Source organism: Sphaeramia orbicularis, chromosome 24, assembly GCF_902148855.1.
Source record: "Sphaeramia orbicularis chromosome 24, fSphaOr1.1, whole genome shotgun sequence".
NCBI lineage: Eukaryota > Metazoa > Chordata > Actinopteri > Kurtiformes > Apogonidae > Sphaeramia > Sphaeramia orbicularis.
Window position 1 is genome coordinate 18,965,922 of NC_043979.1, and position 13,927 is coordinate 18,979,848.

At 38.5% G+C, this 13,927-nt stretch overlaps 1 protein-coding gene across 2 annotated transcripts in view; it reads right to left on the minus strand.

Annotated features, from left to right (window-relative positions):
- The window catches only part of LOC115415393 (MAM domain-containing glycosylphosphatidylinositol anchor protein 2), a 200,537-nt gene that overhangs the window by 30,997 nt on the left and 155,613 nt on the right, over nucleotides 1-13,927 (minus strand). For both annotated transcript variants that reach the window (XM_030128949.1, XM_030128948.1), the window contains exons 11-12: nucleotides 10,870-11,018; nucleotides 4,630-4,807 (exon numbers count right to left, since the gene is read on the minus strand). In XM_030128949.1, coding sequence (XP_029984809.1) covers nucleotides 4,630-4,807; nucleotides 10,870-11,018 — 327 coding nt within the window. The remainder of the gene's footprint in view (nucleotides 1-4,629; nucleotides 4,808-10,869; nucleotides 11,019-13,927) is intronic.

Below are 13,927 nucleotides of genomic sequence, written 5' to 3' on the forward strand. Positions count from 1 at the left end.
CAGCACTCTAGTTTCCCTACAGCTAAAACAGCCAAAAGTAATGATGGAGGATGAAATGTAATTTTGATGCTTCTCAAGATAAACATTCCCAGTAGGAAGGTGAAGTTAAGTGTGATTTGAGTTTATCAGACCCATTTCAACTTTTCTAACTGAGAGGACAAAGCAAACTGCTGCTTGATGTATGACTGTCTCCCATCCAAATCGCCTAATTTTGATTGAAACACAAAGTGAGCTCATTGACTGCCAAAGGACAGCGGTCCATAGAGGCCGTTCTGGTTACAAACACTGACTTCATCTTGGCAGGAGTCCCGTCCCACTGGCCTGCGGCTGTATTACAAAGCAGCAGACAATTCCACGGCCACAGCCAAGTGTTCTCATAGACAACAGCAGCCCGGCTTCTTTTTTACTGACCTCGTATAATCCAAGTTACCCATCCATCATGTTTAGTGGGGCTGGGTGGGTGCCATGACGTTCTGAGAAAGCTGTGTGACGGATTCACAGCTCCAACCCACAGCTGAAACAATATCAGTGTGGGCAAATTTAATTCAGCAATATTCCCCTCCCAAAAAAAAAACAAACAAACTGAGCAACTTCAGATTATTCTGTCTGAAGGTCTTTCTGTGACTCTCACACTATCAAACTTAAGGTGTTGAAGACAGACTTGTGGCCAGGCCCAAACACACATCCCAGCTACGAAAATTCCTAGTGTTTTATCCTGTTCTTGCATCAGCATGTGTGTGACACATCGATGCAGGCGGTGAATCTTTGATGGATTTCCACTTGGATGAGATTTGCTGTAGCTTAAAAGCAAAGAAGGGAGGCAAAAAAGTGTCAACACACACACACACACATTAGGCTTTCATGCATTTAAGGGACTTTACACTTTCATTTCATTTTGCTTACACTCACACTATCTAAAACCACACCATGCCTAAAGCTAAATCTCATCCTAACCTGAAGCAAGACAAGTAGTAATCCCCAAATTTAATGGCCAGCATTGTGGGGTCCAGCTTCATGTTTCCCAATGTGAGTGTATGCTCATGTTTATGTCCCAGTGACTCCCCCCATAACAAAAAGAAAGACACAAAAACAATATAGATGTATTTTATACACTGCAAAAATGGCAGATTTTTTTGCTCAATTCAATGAATTAAAATCAATATTGAACTGAATTAAGCAACAAAATCTGAAAATGGAACAAGTGAAAATTATCTTGGTAAGATTTCTTGACATAAAATTTTCAAGCTCTATTGTCTAAAAATAAATTCTTATATCTCACTTACAAGTTACTCTTTAGGTGATATGTCTTATTTTAAGTGTGATGAGATATTTTGTCTTGAAATGACAAAAATACACTTGGTAAGATTTTGATTTTTGCAGTGTACATGTACGTTCTGCCTGTTTGCAGCTGAAATGGCTCAAAAAAGCACAATATGAACACTGAGAAGTCAGTATATGTTTTATGACAGCACATAAAAGACCCTCACACCTCAGCTTTCACAACTGATGGAGCCCATTGTAAGCAGAAAGGTGTATTTAATTTAGATTTTAGTGGATTTTGACAGCCATTGTAGTCTATAAGTTATAAAGATATGAAAAGAATGGGAAATTAAAAAATAATAATAGTTTTAGTGCCACACTGTGAGGTTTGTCTTAGAGCTTAAACAGTAAATCCACCATCTTGGAGTAAACCAGAGAGAGGGAGAGAGAGGGCTGCTATGAAAAGCACCAAACAGATGCTGAGTTTGTCACTGCAGCAAAATGTAAAAGAGTGTCTTTGGAGCTTGGTGACACCACCATCCTTCATCCTACAGCTGGGGACACTATAACCGCTTTTGTGTTTTCTTGCCAAATCACAGAAAAGCTGCTACCATTGGTTTTATGTGCATCAGAGTGATTGCTGAGCCTACTGGGCAATGATAAGCAAACTCATACACACAATGTTGAGGTTTTAGTGTAAAACTTTGAAATAAACTGGTCTCGGTTTTGTGCTTTAATATCCGTTCACTTTTACGTTTTAGTATTTTTGGTCAAATGCAGTTAAAGTACGCATTGGCTAAAAGACACAGATATTAAACACAGATAGACAAACTCAAATTCCTCAGACTGGCAGATGCTTTCACTGATTTGGGAAACTTAAGCAAAGGCCTAAAGGTGAAGTTTAAGTCATAACTTATTTGATCCAAAGTTTTAAAGACTGTAATGGACAGCTCAAGACTGACAACAGTTTGTGATCTTTTTGGAACTGAATACACAAACAAAAACAGAAAATTAAATGCTTACAGAACTCATAGCGTATTAGGGATATGCAGTTAACTGACCTACACAATGCATTTCTAGTTGTAATATCAGCCTGTGTAATTATACAACCACTAAAGGCTCTGATTGAAAGGTCCAAATTTGGAATTAATAGAGTGAGAATTAGGGTGGTCTAATAGCAGAAAAGGAAGAAAAAAATCAATTCATTTGTAGATTTGTTACACTGTTTAAAAAAGACTCAACCTGAACTCATAAATCATATTATTATCCACAATGATCATAATATTAGTTTTCCACCAAATACATGCAGTCCTATGTGTGACATTAATAGTGTTGATGCAGACTTGTTTTCTAAGTTTATATAACAATAAATGTAACATATTAATGCACATATTCATCAATTAGATGAATCTATAACTTGCAAACATTCAGAGACACATATTTCACTTCAGTGTAAACTTATAAAACCAGTGTGTTTGAACTCACATACCAGTGGCCCACAGATCTCTGCTCCCCAATGAGAGGGCAAGAGAGGTGATAATAGAGATGATCCTGAACGGTATTTCACATGTCAGTCAGGACGTCTTACGGGACACATTCTCTGAGCAGAGTAGATCCGGCTCAGACCTACATTAGCCTGCTACAGTGACGCTATGCTGTGCGTGGGAGTACAGAGCAGCCCTAGAGTGATAATTAGTCTGGTCTCTTGTTGGCCAAGTGATTCGCACATCAGCATTGGCTCTTTTCTTCCCTGTTTTTTTTTTTTTTTTCTTTTTTTTTTTTTAATATAACTCTGTTCCTTTGTATCTTCCTTGTCTCCTAAGTCCCATCTTGGCTGCCTCCATCTCTCCTTCCTATGGCTCTCCCTTTCTTAATTAGTCTCAACTTTCTTTACTTTACTCTGATTGGATTCAGTTTTACAATTCAGCTGAATTCAATTCAAGGCCCTGTAAGCCCACACACCATCATAGAATACTATAAAAATAACAGCAGAGAAAGTTTCTGTCTCTCCCTCTCACCCTCTGTTTCCCCATTCTCTTTCTATCAGCTGTGATGAGCTGCAGTGAAACTGAATTATTCACAACTGCAGCAGCACAACTCAGGAAGAGCCCAGCAGTCGATGTTAGACAGAAAAACAGTCAGTCAGTTTGTTTCTGAAAATGCACATCTCAAGTACCTGTGCATCTGTTCACTGGCACTGTTGAGTCTACTGTGGATACTACTGTAGTTTTTGTGTTTCAGCCAGAATGTCTTCCCACAGGCCACAGAGTCTTCCTCCATTTACAAGCAGCTTTTTAAATTCAGTGGAGGAATATAGTGTGTTTTGATGCATTCTCAAAGGCTGGCATACCAACCCAATCCTCTTCAGGATGTTCTTCTGGCAGCCAGTCTACTACAAAAGACCTGATTCAAAACCTAAAACACATCAACTAAATTTAAAAAATCTGACAGTAGTAAACACTGCTATTGTCCTATTTGGCAGTAAGCCATAGAGCTACATTTTATTTTGACAGAAGGGCCATGTGGGACTTGGCAAGGCCAAGGACCTTTCAAAAATATTTGCACTGTAAAATTGAAAACAATATTTGTTACATGGAGGAACATCTCAGCAGACAAACCACATCCTCTGGCAAAAATACGAGAAAGAATCACACAGATTAAAATAAACAACACCGTTTTTGGGCAGGATGTGTAAAACAAAAATGACTCGACCATGACCAGTTTTGTTTGGTCTTGTGACCAAAACTACATGCTTGAGTCATCTGATACATTGAAGTCATCATGATCTGTCAAGCACAGAAACAAGTCAGCCTTTGCCCCAGTCCAGGACAGACCTGACTCAAGTAATAAAGGTCAGGAAGAAGAGGTGATTAGTCAGTGGATCAGTATTCGTTTAGCTCAAACTGGAAAAGATGCAATGCTGGCTGATTCCAAGCTGTCTTCTGATGACTGAATGTGTTAGGTGCAATTCAAATTATTTTAATGAGTTCACTTTTACTGGCCCTTCCTCATACATATCATACATAATGCATCATCATCAAGATCATCATAATAGTTGCTGATACTAGAATGCACTTTTGATACTTCTGATACCCAACAGCGTCGATGAACATGTATCATAATGCAGCAGCACATACCCTGGCTTAAGTTAATTTAAAATGTTCTGCGTTAGCTCAAGGATAACATTACCAGCTGCAGCTGTAATTATTCCACCTGTGCAACCACATGTGTAAGCATTGGATTAAAGTGAACAGAGCTCCCTTGGCTCCCTCATTTTTCTATATTTTCCAAATGTATGGTACAAAAGGAATGACCCATCACTGTCCTTAAAATCAGCAGTAGGGAGTCTGATTTAATGTGAGCACTCACCGCTGTATGTGACGATCCGTATGGTGGAGTCACCTTCTCCGAAACGCGTGATGGGGGTGAGGCGCACCTCGTAGGATTCAGGTTTTATGAGTTCGGTCAGATTGTGTGTCATGAGCTCTCCCTTGTTGATTGTTCCATCCACAGGGATCTCCTGCTCCCACCATCGCTGCAGCCCCACCTGGACAGGAAGAACAAACACAAAAACGGTTTAGTTACATCATTTTCACACAGACCTGCACAATATGGGGGAAATCTGTAAAGTGTGTTTTACAATAATGACTATGCTAAAGAAAATTAACTCCTGGACTTTAGTCAAAGCTTCTGTTCAATTTATATGTTTTGATTTTCTTTTTCCACTCAAGACTGTTAAAAAAAAAAAAAAAAAAAAAAATCAAAAGGAAACCAACATACAGCTATTTGTTGACACAAGTAAGTCATGGTTTTGTGAGTTCGTATCCAAGGGCACATGTTGGTAAACACCAATTCGGGGAGATTGTGCAGCTAGCCTTGAAGGATGGAGGCGTGCAACTGTGCAGTACATAAAATTTACAACACCAGGCCCCCCAAGGAAGTCCTGCCCACCAGCCTAGAGCAACTGTACTGCATCAACCTTTGCTTGCTGTTCTTTTTAGCTCAAAGTTTTTATATTAGTACAGTGCGTACGAGACTTACTGTGTTTTGTTTTTACTCCAGCGTCTTTGCTATTCTTTTGTACCTACATGTGATTTTCTTCTCTCATACTTTCAATGTCAAACACACTAAATTCAACAACAACACGTACATCACAAAGCTCTGCGGATATTCTATCGACAACAATCACCACAACAGAAAAGCGTGTGCAGCACAAATGACATCCCTCTGAAGACTTTGCTCCTGGGAACACATATACGTATGACCACAGAAACTACATCTGTATTCCCCTCACCACCACCGTAGGATGTTTACTCTCATCTGCCAATTAACCCTGTCTATAAGCATTTGTATGATCTGCCTACATTAAATGCTGCACAACAAAAACATTTTTCCCTTTGTAAGCTGTTGACAGCCAGCTCCTCATTAGCCACATTTACTTTCAAAGCATCGTGCAGCCTCTGCATTCAGAGACTGCAAATAGGAAGCGGCTGAGAGATTCTGATATATGCAAAGAGAGATTTTGTCACTCATTTTTCATTGTAAAGATATGGCTCAGGATAGTTAATACTGATATTTTACAAGTATCATATTTCTATAATTATGTTCTATGTGTTTTGTGTTAAAAAGTCATTGATCTGACAGGGAAAATGGTATTCTGTCTTTGCATAATACCAAACCAGGTGACTAAGCTCACACCTAAAAAAAAAAAAAAAAATCCCACACAGAAAATTAGGTGATGCTGTTTATGGCTTTACAATGCTGCTCTACTGAAATACAGAGAAAGAAATCAAGGGATTGTTGCTGCATTTGCTGGGGGCAATGCAAAGAAGAAGTAGGGTACATTTTATCCTTGAGAATCAGTTTGAGGGGAAGAGCTGCACAGAGATACTGCGTCTGCATCACAAATGACAATACATGCCCTTCTCAGTCAAAGTAGCAGAGAAAATGTGTTACAAGCACAGAGAGACAGAGATAGAGTGAATGAAGGTGTGATAGCACTGAAGCGGAGTCAGTGGGTGTGTGTGAGAACAATACCAATTAAGTAATTACTTAGAGCCTGGATGATCCACAATTATGGGCTGCAAGTTTTCATCAGCATTAGTTTGCAGGTAAATAGAGTGCTTTGGCTGTCACTGGTAATTGCACACTGTGTACTTGTCCCTATCTTTTGAAAAATTTCCTTGCCTTCCTCTAAACTACAAAAGGTAATGAAGTTAATTTCCATAAATTACACAGGACTGGCCTGTATCTACAATACAACAGTGTGTATGTCTGAGCACTCAGTATATTGCTATTTTTCAGTGTTTGATGTACGTGCATATAACTCAACAACATGTATTGTCTGCAACTACAGGAATGATAAGGTTAAAAAATACAAACATGAGACTGACACAGTCGAGGATGTGAAATGTCGATCAGCCGTTTATATATTTATATGCTCTATATTTCATAGTGAATATAACATAATGTACTAGTGCATACTTTAGTGCAGTAGAAAGTCCTGAACGGAACAGTTAACACAAACTCAGAACTAAATCATTCCTGTCTAAGTGTTCGAACAACTAGAAAAATGTGAAATAAACTGTTCATTTTTAATTTCTTTTCTGCAAAATGTATTCAGTAACAACATTTTTCACAGGTTTCAAATAGGATGGTAAGCATACAGAAATTTATAGAAAACCAAAACATACTGTAATCATATAATCCTGCTGCTAATTTGCAATTTTAGCTGAAAGTCTATACAGGTGTCTTGTTCACCAACTAGTTACTGAGACTAAAGAGGATGGCTTTAGTCCGGTTTTGACTGGAGATTTGGATCACAGATGACAAGGAAAGTAGGATGATATGTAGAAGGAGAATGTATGAAGGACAAAGGAGAGGAAGAACAAGAGTGGTGGTCCCTGATCAGACAAAGGCCACAGTTATTGACCCTGTTGTAAACTACGGTCTGTCTCCGAGACGCTCGCTGATATTTTCAATAATATCCAATTCCTTCTAGGTACACTCGACCCCAATAAAGTCTGTCTAAACCTTCAACTCAAAATAGATAGCACGTTTTGACCTGAAAATCTCTATTATATCTCAGTCTTCCTAAAAGACGATACAAATCTGGATCTGGATTCTAGATTTGTTATTTTCCAGGAAATTAAGTCAGCTACAGTTTTGAAATAATAAAAACTCACACACTGCATGACAATATCTATCAGCAAATTCAATTTCTTGCCCATTCAGGAGATGATCCAGAACTCGGTACACAATTTCATTCCATCTCTAAACTTCATCATGCACTATGTGATGGATGTTCCTGACCCTCAGATTTGGTTTTGACACTTATTGCTCATTCCTTTTTCATAGAAGACCTGTTCAGGCTCAGTCTGATAATAGAACAGACTGAGATGACAGTGAAATCACAGCTGCTCCACCAAGTAATTTCAAAGCTACTGACGACAGAAGCATGAATCAACATCCTGATTTAAAGGTCATGACTCATAAGACTCACAACATACACAGTATATGTTTTTTAGTACATTTACAGCGCAGTGTAAGAATTCAGATAAAAGTGAGCTCACCAGATGTTAAAGATATAAGTTATGAGTAACATTGCAGTTATGTATGAGTGTTTTGGTGATGTGAGTGAATTTTCAAGTAAGATAAACTGTTTGCAATCCAGGCCATATGAAGAAAAATTAATTCCAATTCTAGCAGATGCTTGTTAACTGAAAAAAACCTGTAATGCTCAGGTCAGTGTGTAAAGCTGTGAGTAATTAGATGAATTAAATATAAAGACTGGTATGAGAATGCATTTTTATATGAACTTTTGAGACCTGTATCAGTTTTTTTTTTTTAATTAACAAGAGAAAATGTCTATTTCCATATTTTGTTTGTGTGTTTGTCCCAGAGCTCCCAACAGATGGTGGCCTTAAATGCTAGTCTTGGCAAACACAGCCTCGAAACTGCCTATTAAAAATGGAAACACAATAATCAGTTTTTTTTTTTTTTGTGCTTAGATGTGTAAATTCAAACTGAAATGTTGATTGAAGGACAACTCTGAACTTTTTAGGTATTTAAATTATAAGTAATATTTATCGGCTCATGATTTTCACACACATTCATTTTGATTCCTATTAATTTTCACTGAATCATTGTGTCTCTGCCCAATTAAGGTTTCAGTTTACATCCCATTACCTTTCATTCTTCACATTTTCCCCACAGAGGCAGAGTGAGGTATTGATTTAATTTCATTTGATTGCAGCGGCAGTTCTTGAGGTTTTTATGGCAACTTTAAAAAAACAGCAGGATTGATCAAAGCGCTAGTAGGAGCCCAAAGAAACATGGGAGTAATCAAAGCGACACTGTAATGGTAGATGAGCGCTGATCTCTAGATTGCCTGTGTGTAATTAGTATGACTTCTACTGATCTCTGCACTTCGTAGACCTAACTCTGACTTGATAGATAGATCAATTGCAAAAGACGAAAGAGAAGGAGGAGAAGAAGTAGGAAGAGGCTAGAGGAAGAAGTAGTTGCATGATGGCAGGATGTAGGTTGAAAACGTTATCCTGCAGGTTGGAGACAGACGATCAAGCTTCTGGACAGGAAAGACCATTTTGAAGTAGCCGTCTAGAGTTTCAAAACAAGGGCAGATGTCACACCTTTCCATTGTATTCTTGACAGGGGTGCTGATTTGTGTTTTGTGATTCTCCTCCATGCATGCCTTTCAGCTAGTGCTTCGTTCCCATTTCCCCTTCAGCCAGACTGTCTCTCACAAGGGCACTGGACGATAACACAAAGCAATCCATTACAGAGGCATAAGGGCTACCAGCTTTCAGTATTAATTCTAAAGTAGTGAGAGAAAATGATAATAATTCTCAGGGAATGGCAGGGGAGCTGCTACAGGATCTATAAATAGATTGAAGTGGTGGAGTCCACGTGCCAGAGCTTTCTTTACTGCACCGCTCTTACGCGGTCCATCCAAGGGGATCGCTGTGCTTATTTATTTACAAAAGGAGCTTCTCCTCCTACTCATTTTTGCTTCTCTCTCATTTCCTCTCTCTCATATTCTCAGATCTTCAGCCTTTTTATTGTTTGAACTATACCTCATATGGAAAATAAAAACACCAACCTTACCGTGTTTTTAGATCAATGCCCGAATTCAGAGATGCAATGAGGAGCATACAAGACAAAAAGTAATTTTTTTCACATTTTCCCTACAGCAAATGCTCTCTTTCATCTTAGGCAATGGAACATTGGTTGTTATGCCTTGGAGGAAGGAAATAATGGTCACACAATGTACCCTCTTGAGATATCAAGGCAAGAAGGTGGAAAGAAATTAATTTGCCCAAATACTGATTCTCAGCTAAAATAGACTGTGTAGTGATGTTCTCTTTTAAATAAATAAAAGCCTACAAGATTTAAATGTAATTTCTAGAAAACTGAGGGTCCATTCTACACAGATGCAACATAATCTGTAAAGACCACGTGCAGGGCCAGCCCAAAATAAGAAAGTGAATGTACATTCTTGGCAAGTTTTCAGACAAAAGGCTGGCAAGCACAAACACGGGCTCTGCAAGCACAACATCATTTATTACCAAACAGACCAAGTGAGATAGTTGACAGAAAAATCATTGCGCTACACAAACATAACTGGTGTTATGTGTTTTCAAGCTTCAATTCCTTAAGGGTGTAGTGTGAAACAAACATGAAATTATATTATTCATTGCAAACACAACTGTCAGGGTATGCCCACTAATTCTGAGCAGGGTCAGAATGCATTTAGCATTGCAGCATGTGCTACTTTTTTTTTCTTTATTTAATTCTTTATCCAATTGTCATGTATTATGTGCTTACTAAAAATGCTAGATACATATATTTACATGTATATCGTTTTCTCTTTTAAGGCAGATGTGGATACAATGGAAACTTGGCAATCTGTGGTCTTAATGATGCAGGTTCACGCTTTCAAACCTTATCTAAAAGTGGTAGCGCACCTGCAGCGGTAAATTAAACAACCATAAAGACTAACTGTGCTCCACGCTGCCACCGGGGAAAGACAGTGAGAGAAAGAGAGGGAGGAAGGTACACATTGATTGCCAAAGAGAGAAAATGTAACGATGCATCCATCAATGCTGCCTGCCTGTCATCTGCGGAGTTTACTTGAGAAGCAGGGAAACGGGAGCAATGCTTGCTATTTCTCTCTGCAGGGATTCTTCCCTCTCCTTCTGACTGAGCTTCTGATGGAGAGCAAAAACAGAAGCAATTCATGGAAACCACAGAACTTGTTCAATCGACTGCCCTTGACAGGTTCTTAGTGTTTCTGCCCAGCTCACAGAGGCTCATTCACAACCTCAAAAACTACAGAAAAAGACAGACAATGAATAGATGCAAGAATTGGCTCTGTCAAAGAGAATACAACAAGTGAACACAAGCGGTGCAAACATTTCTATCACATACTTAAATTGGAAATAAGAATTGTTTTTAGTGCCTGGTGTGCAAAGAATGGCTCTGATTCATCTGAGAAGGCTGAAAAAGAGGTTGACCAAAACAACTAAGCATCAACCATCAAAAAGCAGGCTGATCAATACTCAGACAGACAGTTGTGTGTCATATTACCTGTCTAATACCCAGTCTGTAGGCAACAATGCGGTCCACAGCATTGGGATTCATCTGGGTCCACTGTAGCTTGAATCCATAGACTCTGGGTCTGTTCTGCCACAGGGGGCTGTAGGTGTCGTAGTAAAACTCTGGAGGGTAGGCCTTGCCTGGAGAAAAGACAAATGAAGAATGACTGAATGCCGCATGAAATCACAAACCCTGCAAACTGTACAGTGGATTCATAAATGACTGTATCTACTTACACAGCATAGTTACCTGCAAGAGAAACACTGAGATAACATCGACTTGTGTCAAGGTTAAAAAGCACTAGATCCTCCATTTCCTAGAATGCAACTTAACAGAACATCCTTGGCTACAACAGTAAATGGACACGCCTTTCAAACTGGATACCTCCAGTTATTTATGCTGTAAATATTTGGTTACCAAGATGAAGCGGAAAAAAAAAATTTCTTATTTTTATCAAACAGGGTCATGGTAGACGTCACTTTTACAGCTGAGTAGCACTTTTCCTGATGAGCCTCTCATCTTGCTGGGTAAAATCAGTGGGATACTCATTAAACATTGCCAGGAATACGCTTAAGTAGCATTTTATGAGATGTCAAAGTGAACCAAAATAGGAAGATGCAAAATTACTTCATCCATTTCGGTGACAGTTTATTTTAGCTAAAGACGTCGAATCATAATCAAAACAAACATAATAATTACATCTTGAAATATTAGCATGGTTTTGAAGACCTACAACCACATGACAGCAGAGCTATTACACACTCTTCACAGGCATCCCTCCACATTAAAGCTAAGCTCTGTCACTGCTGCAGTGGTTTATTATGCACCCTATGCATGCTCTTACACTTGAGCATGAAGTGAAGACTGTGGAAATGTAAGCTCGTAAATGTTTCATTTGTTAACATAGTGTGGATTCTTTTATTCCAAAAAGAGAACAGAATTAGCATGACAAAGATGTACAGTATTTCTAATCTTTGTTATGTTTTGTTTGTTCTATTTTTATCTACTGTATATGATTTTCATGATGCTGCTATGACCCAATTTTCCCCTCAAGTATCATTAAAGTTTCATCTTATACTGTGTGACACAGAGTTCTTTCATGGTGCTGCATCAAAGCACATAACATATAACAATGTGATGTGTCTCATTAACATAAATGCATCCTTAGTGTCCATCACATGCAATGACAGATCTGATGCCTCCTCACTAAAAATACATCTGTACAACTGCATTCTGACTACCACCAAGATTTTCTAAAACCTTTCTCTTTCAATAACATGCTTTGCTTTGTTGGAATCGCCGAGGATTTATTTCTTTGCAGAATCAAAGCATGAACTGAATTGATTTTTCAAGTTCTCAGCTTTCTGGTCACAGCCAGCAAGCTTATTTCTGACAGCCGAAGTAGGAGCTGGAAGACATTGTATTTTAATCAAGATCTTGAAACAAGCTTACAGGATGACCTTCCTGGCAAAGAATAGAAATTCACCTCAACAACACGTTGTTGTGTTTGTCCCCCTCATATTTGGGCTTGTTTACTGAGAGATGACAATACCCAAGGCAGATGATTTTTAATAGCCAAGGCGACAACGGTAGAGCAGGCATTGTTACCTAAACAAAAGCTGATCTGGGATTTGACATATCCAAGCTGAGATGTAGCTGATGTGTGTCAGGCAAATCTGTCAAGTTAGTTTATGTCGCTGATGAATTATTATGCGCTGTTTTCTTAATCAGTCTCAGAGGTCCCCTGTGTCACTTCCCCTGGGCTGCTTTGTGTGACCAAATCCTTCAGCCAATAGGTTTCCTTTAATTTGATTCTAAGTGTGACACTTCAGGGAATAAACAAACTGTGCCACTTGGGAATCAGGAGGTCATCTTGTGCCTTTTAAGGCTTTGACAGTGTGTCTGCAGTAGGGTTGTGCTTCTACATCCTGAGCTGCATCTGAAATGATTAAAAGATCTGTTTTTGTGTGTTCTTTCATATTTTTTTTCAGGATACATGCCCCGCCTTTTTTAACACTCCAATGAAAGACCAAAACAAAAATGATACGAAATCTGCGTCTGATAATAATCCACAAAAATGCATACTTTCCACTCTATGTGCAGCTTCCTAAAACTTCGAGGCTCATGCTACATATTTAAATAAATAAATTCAAAATGTAAAAATTGTCGTCTGAAGAGCTCATGCTGAGCTTCACAGACAGTAGAGAAAAGTGCTGACAGAATATCTAACATGCTTTGGTCTTAATAGGATTTATTGATAATAAGACATAATTCATAGGAAGTCAAGGAAAGAGAATTCTCTGAATATTCTTTTAAACTGTTAGCTTTAACTGGCAAGAACTGAATGCACTGAAAAATATAGAGTACAGTGAGAACATAATCCATAACACAGCAGTGAAAGGTCTTCGTTTGCACTGTACAAAAAACAAAATTGTAACCACATGGACTATAAAAACAGTCATTCAGATATAAACAAACAAAGAGACTAAGATGGAAAAGAGCAGGTTTATCTCATTCAGCCTCTAACTTGTTTGATCAATTCCCATAATTGTTTGTGATAATATGTCAAAATCAACACTGATGGCACTTTTTCTTGCATTTAAGACATTAAATCAGGTTAATGATGCTATGGGCAGCCAACTGCAGATCACTTGGCCTTTACGTGGATAAAGCCATTTAAAACACAATATTTTAATCCAGGGGAAAGAACACTCATTTATCAGCCAGTTATAATCACTCAGATGTAAAGTTACACAATATACTGTGTTTCAACAACATTTCTAAAAAGTATGTTTCTTTTTCTTGAAGTAACAAAACAATATGCAAGATGTTAACAAAAAACTTGCCAGAGTAATTACTGCCGGCACTACAGCTTGATGCTTTTTCAACGTACAGTATAGCTCCAGCTGTGTTTATAGCCGACTATGCAGTGGATGTTACATAACCCAGTCTAACTTTTCGTCATACAGTATACTGTATACAGGAAGTCTTAGACAGAAATGAAGAGGCTAATATTTGTCATAAAACAAAGGCAAATAGGAACTGGATT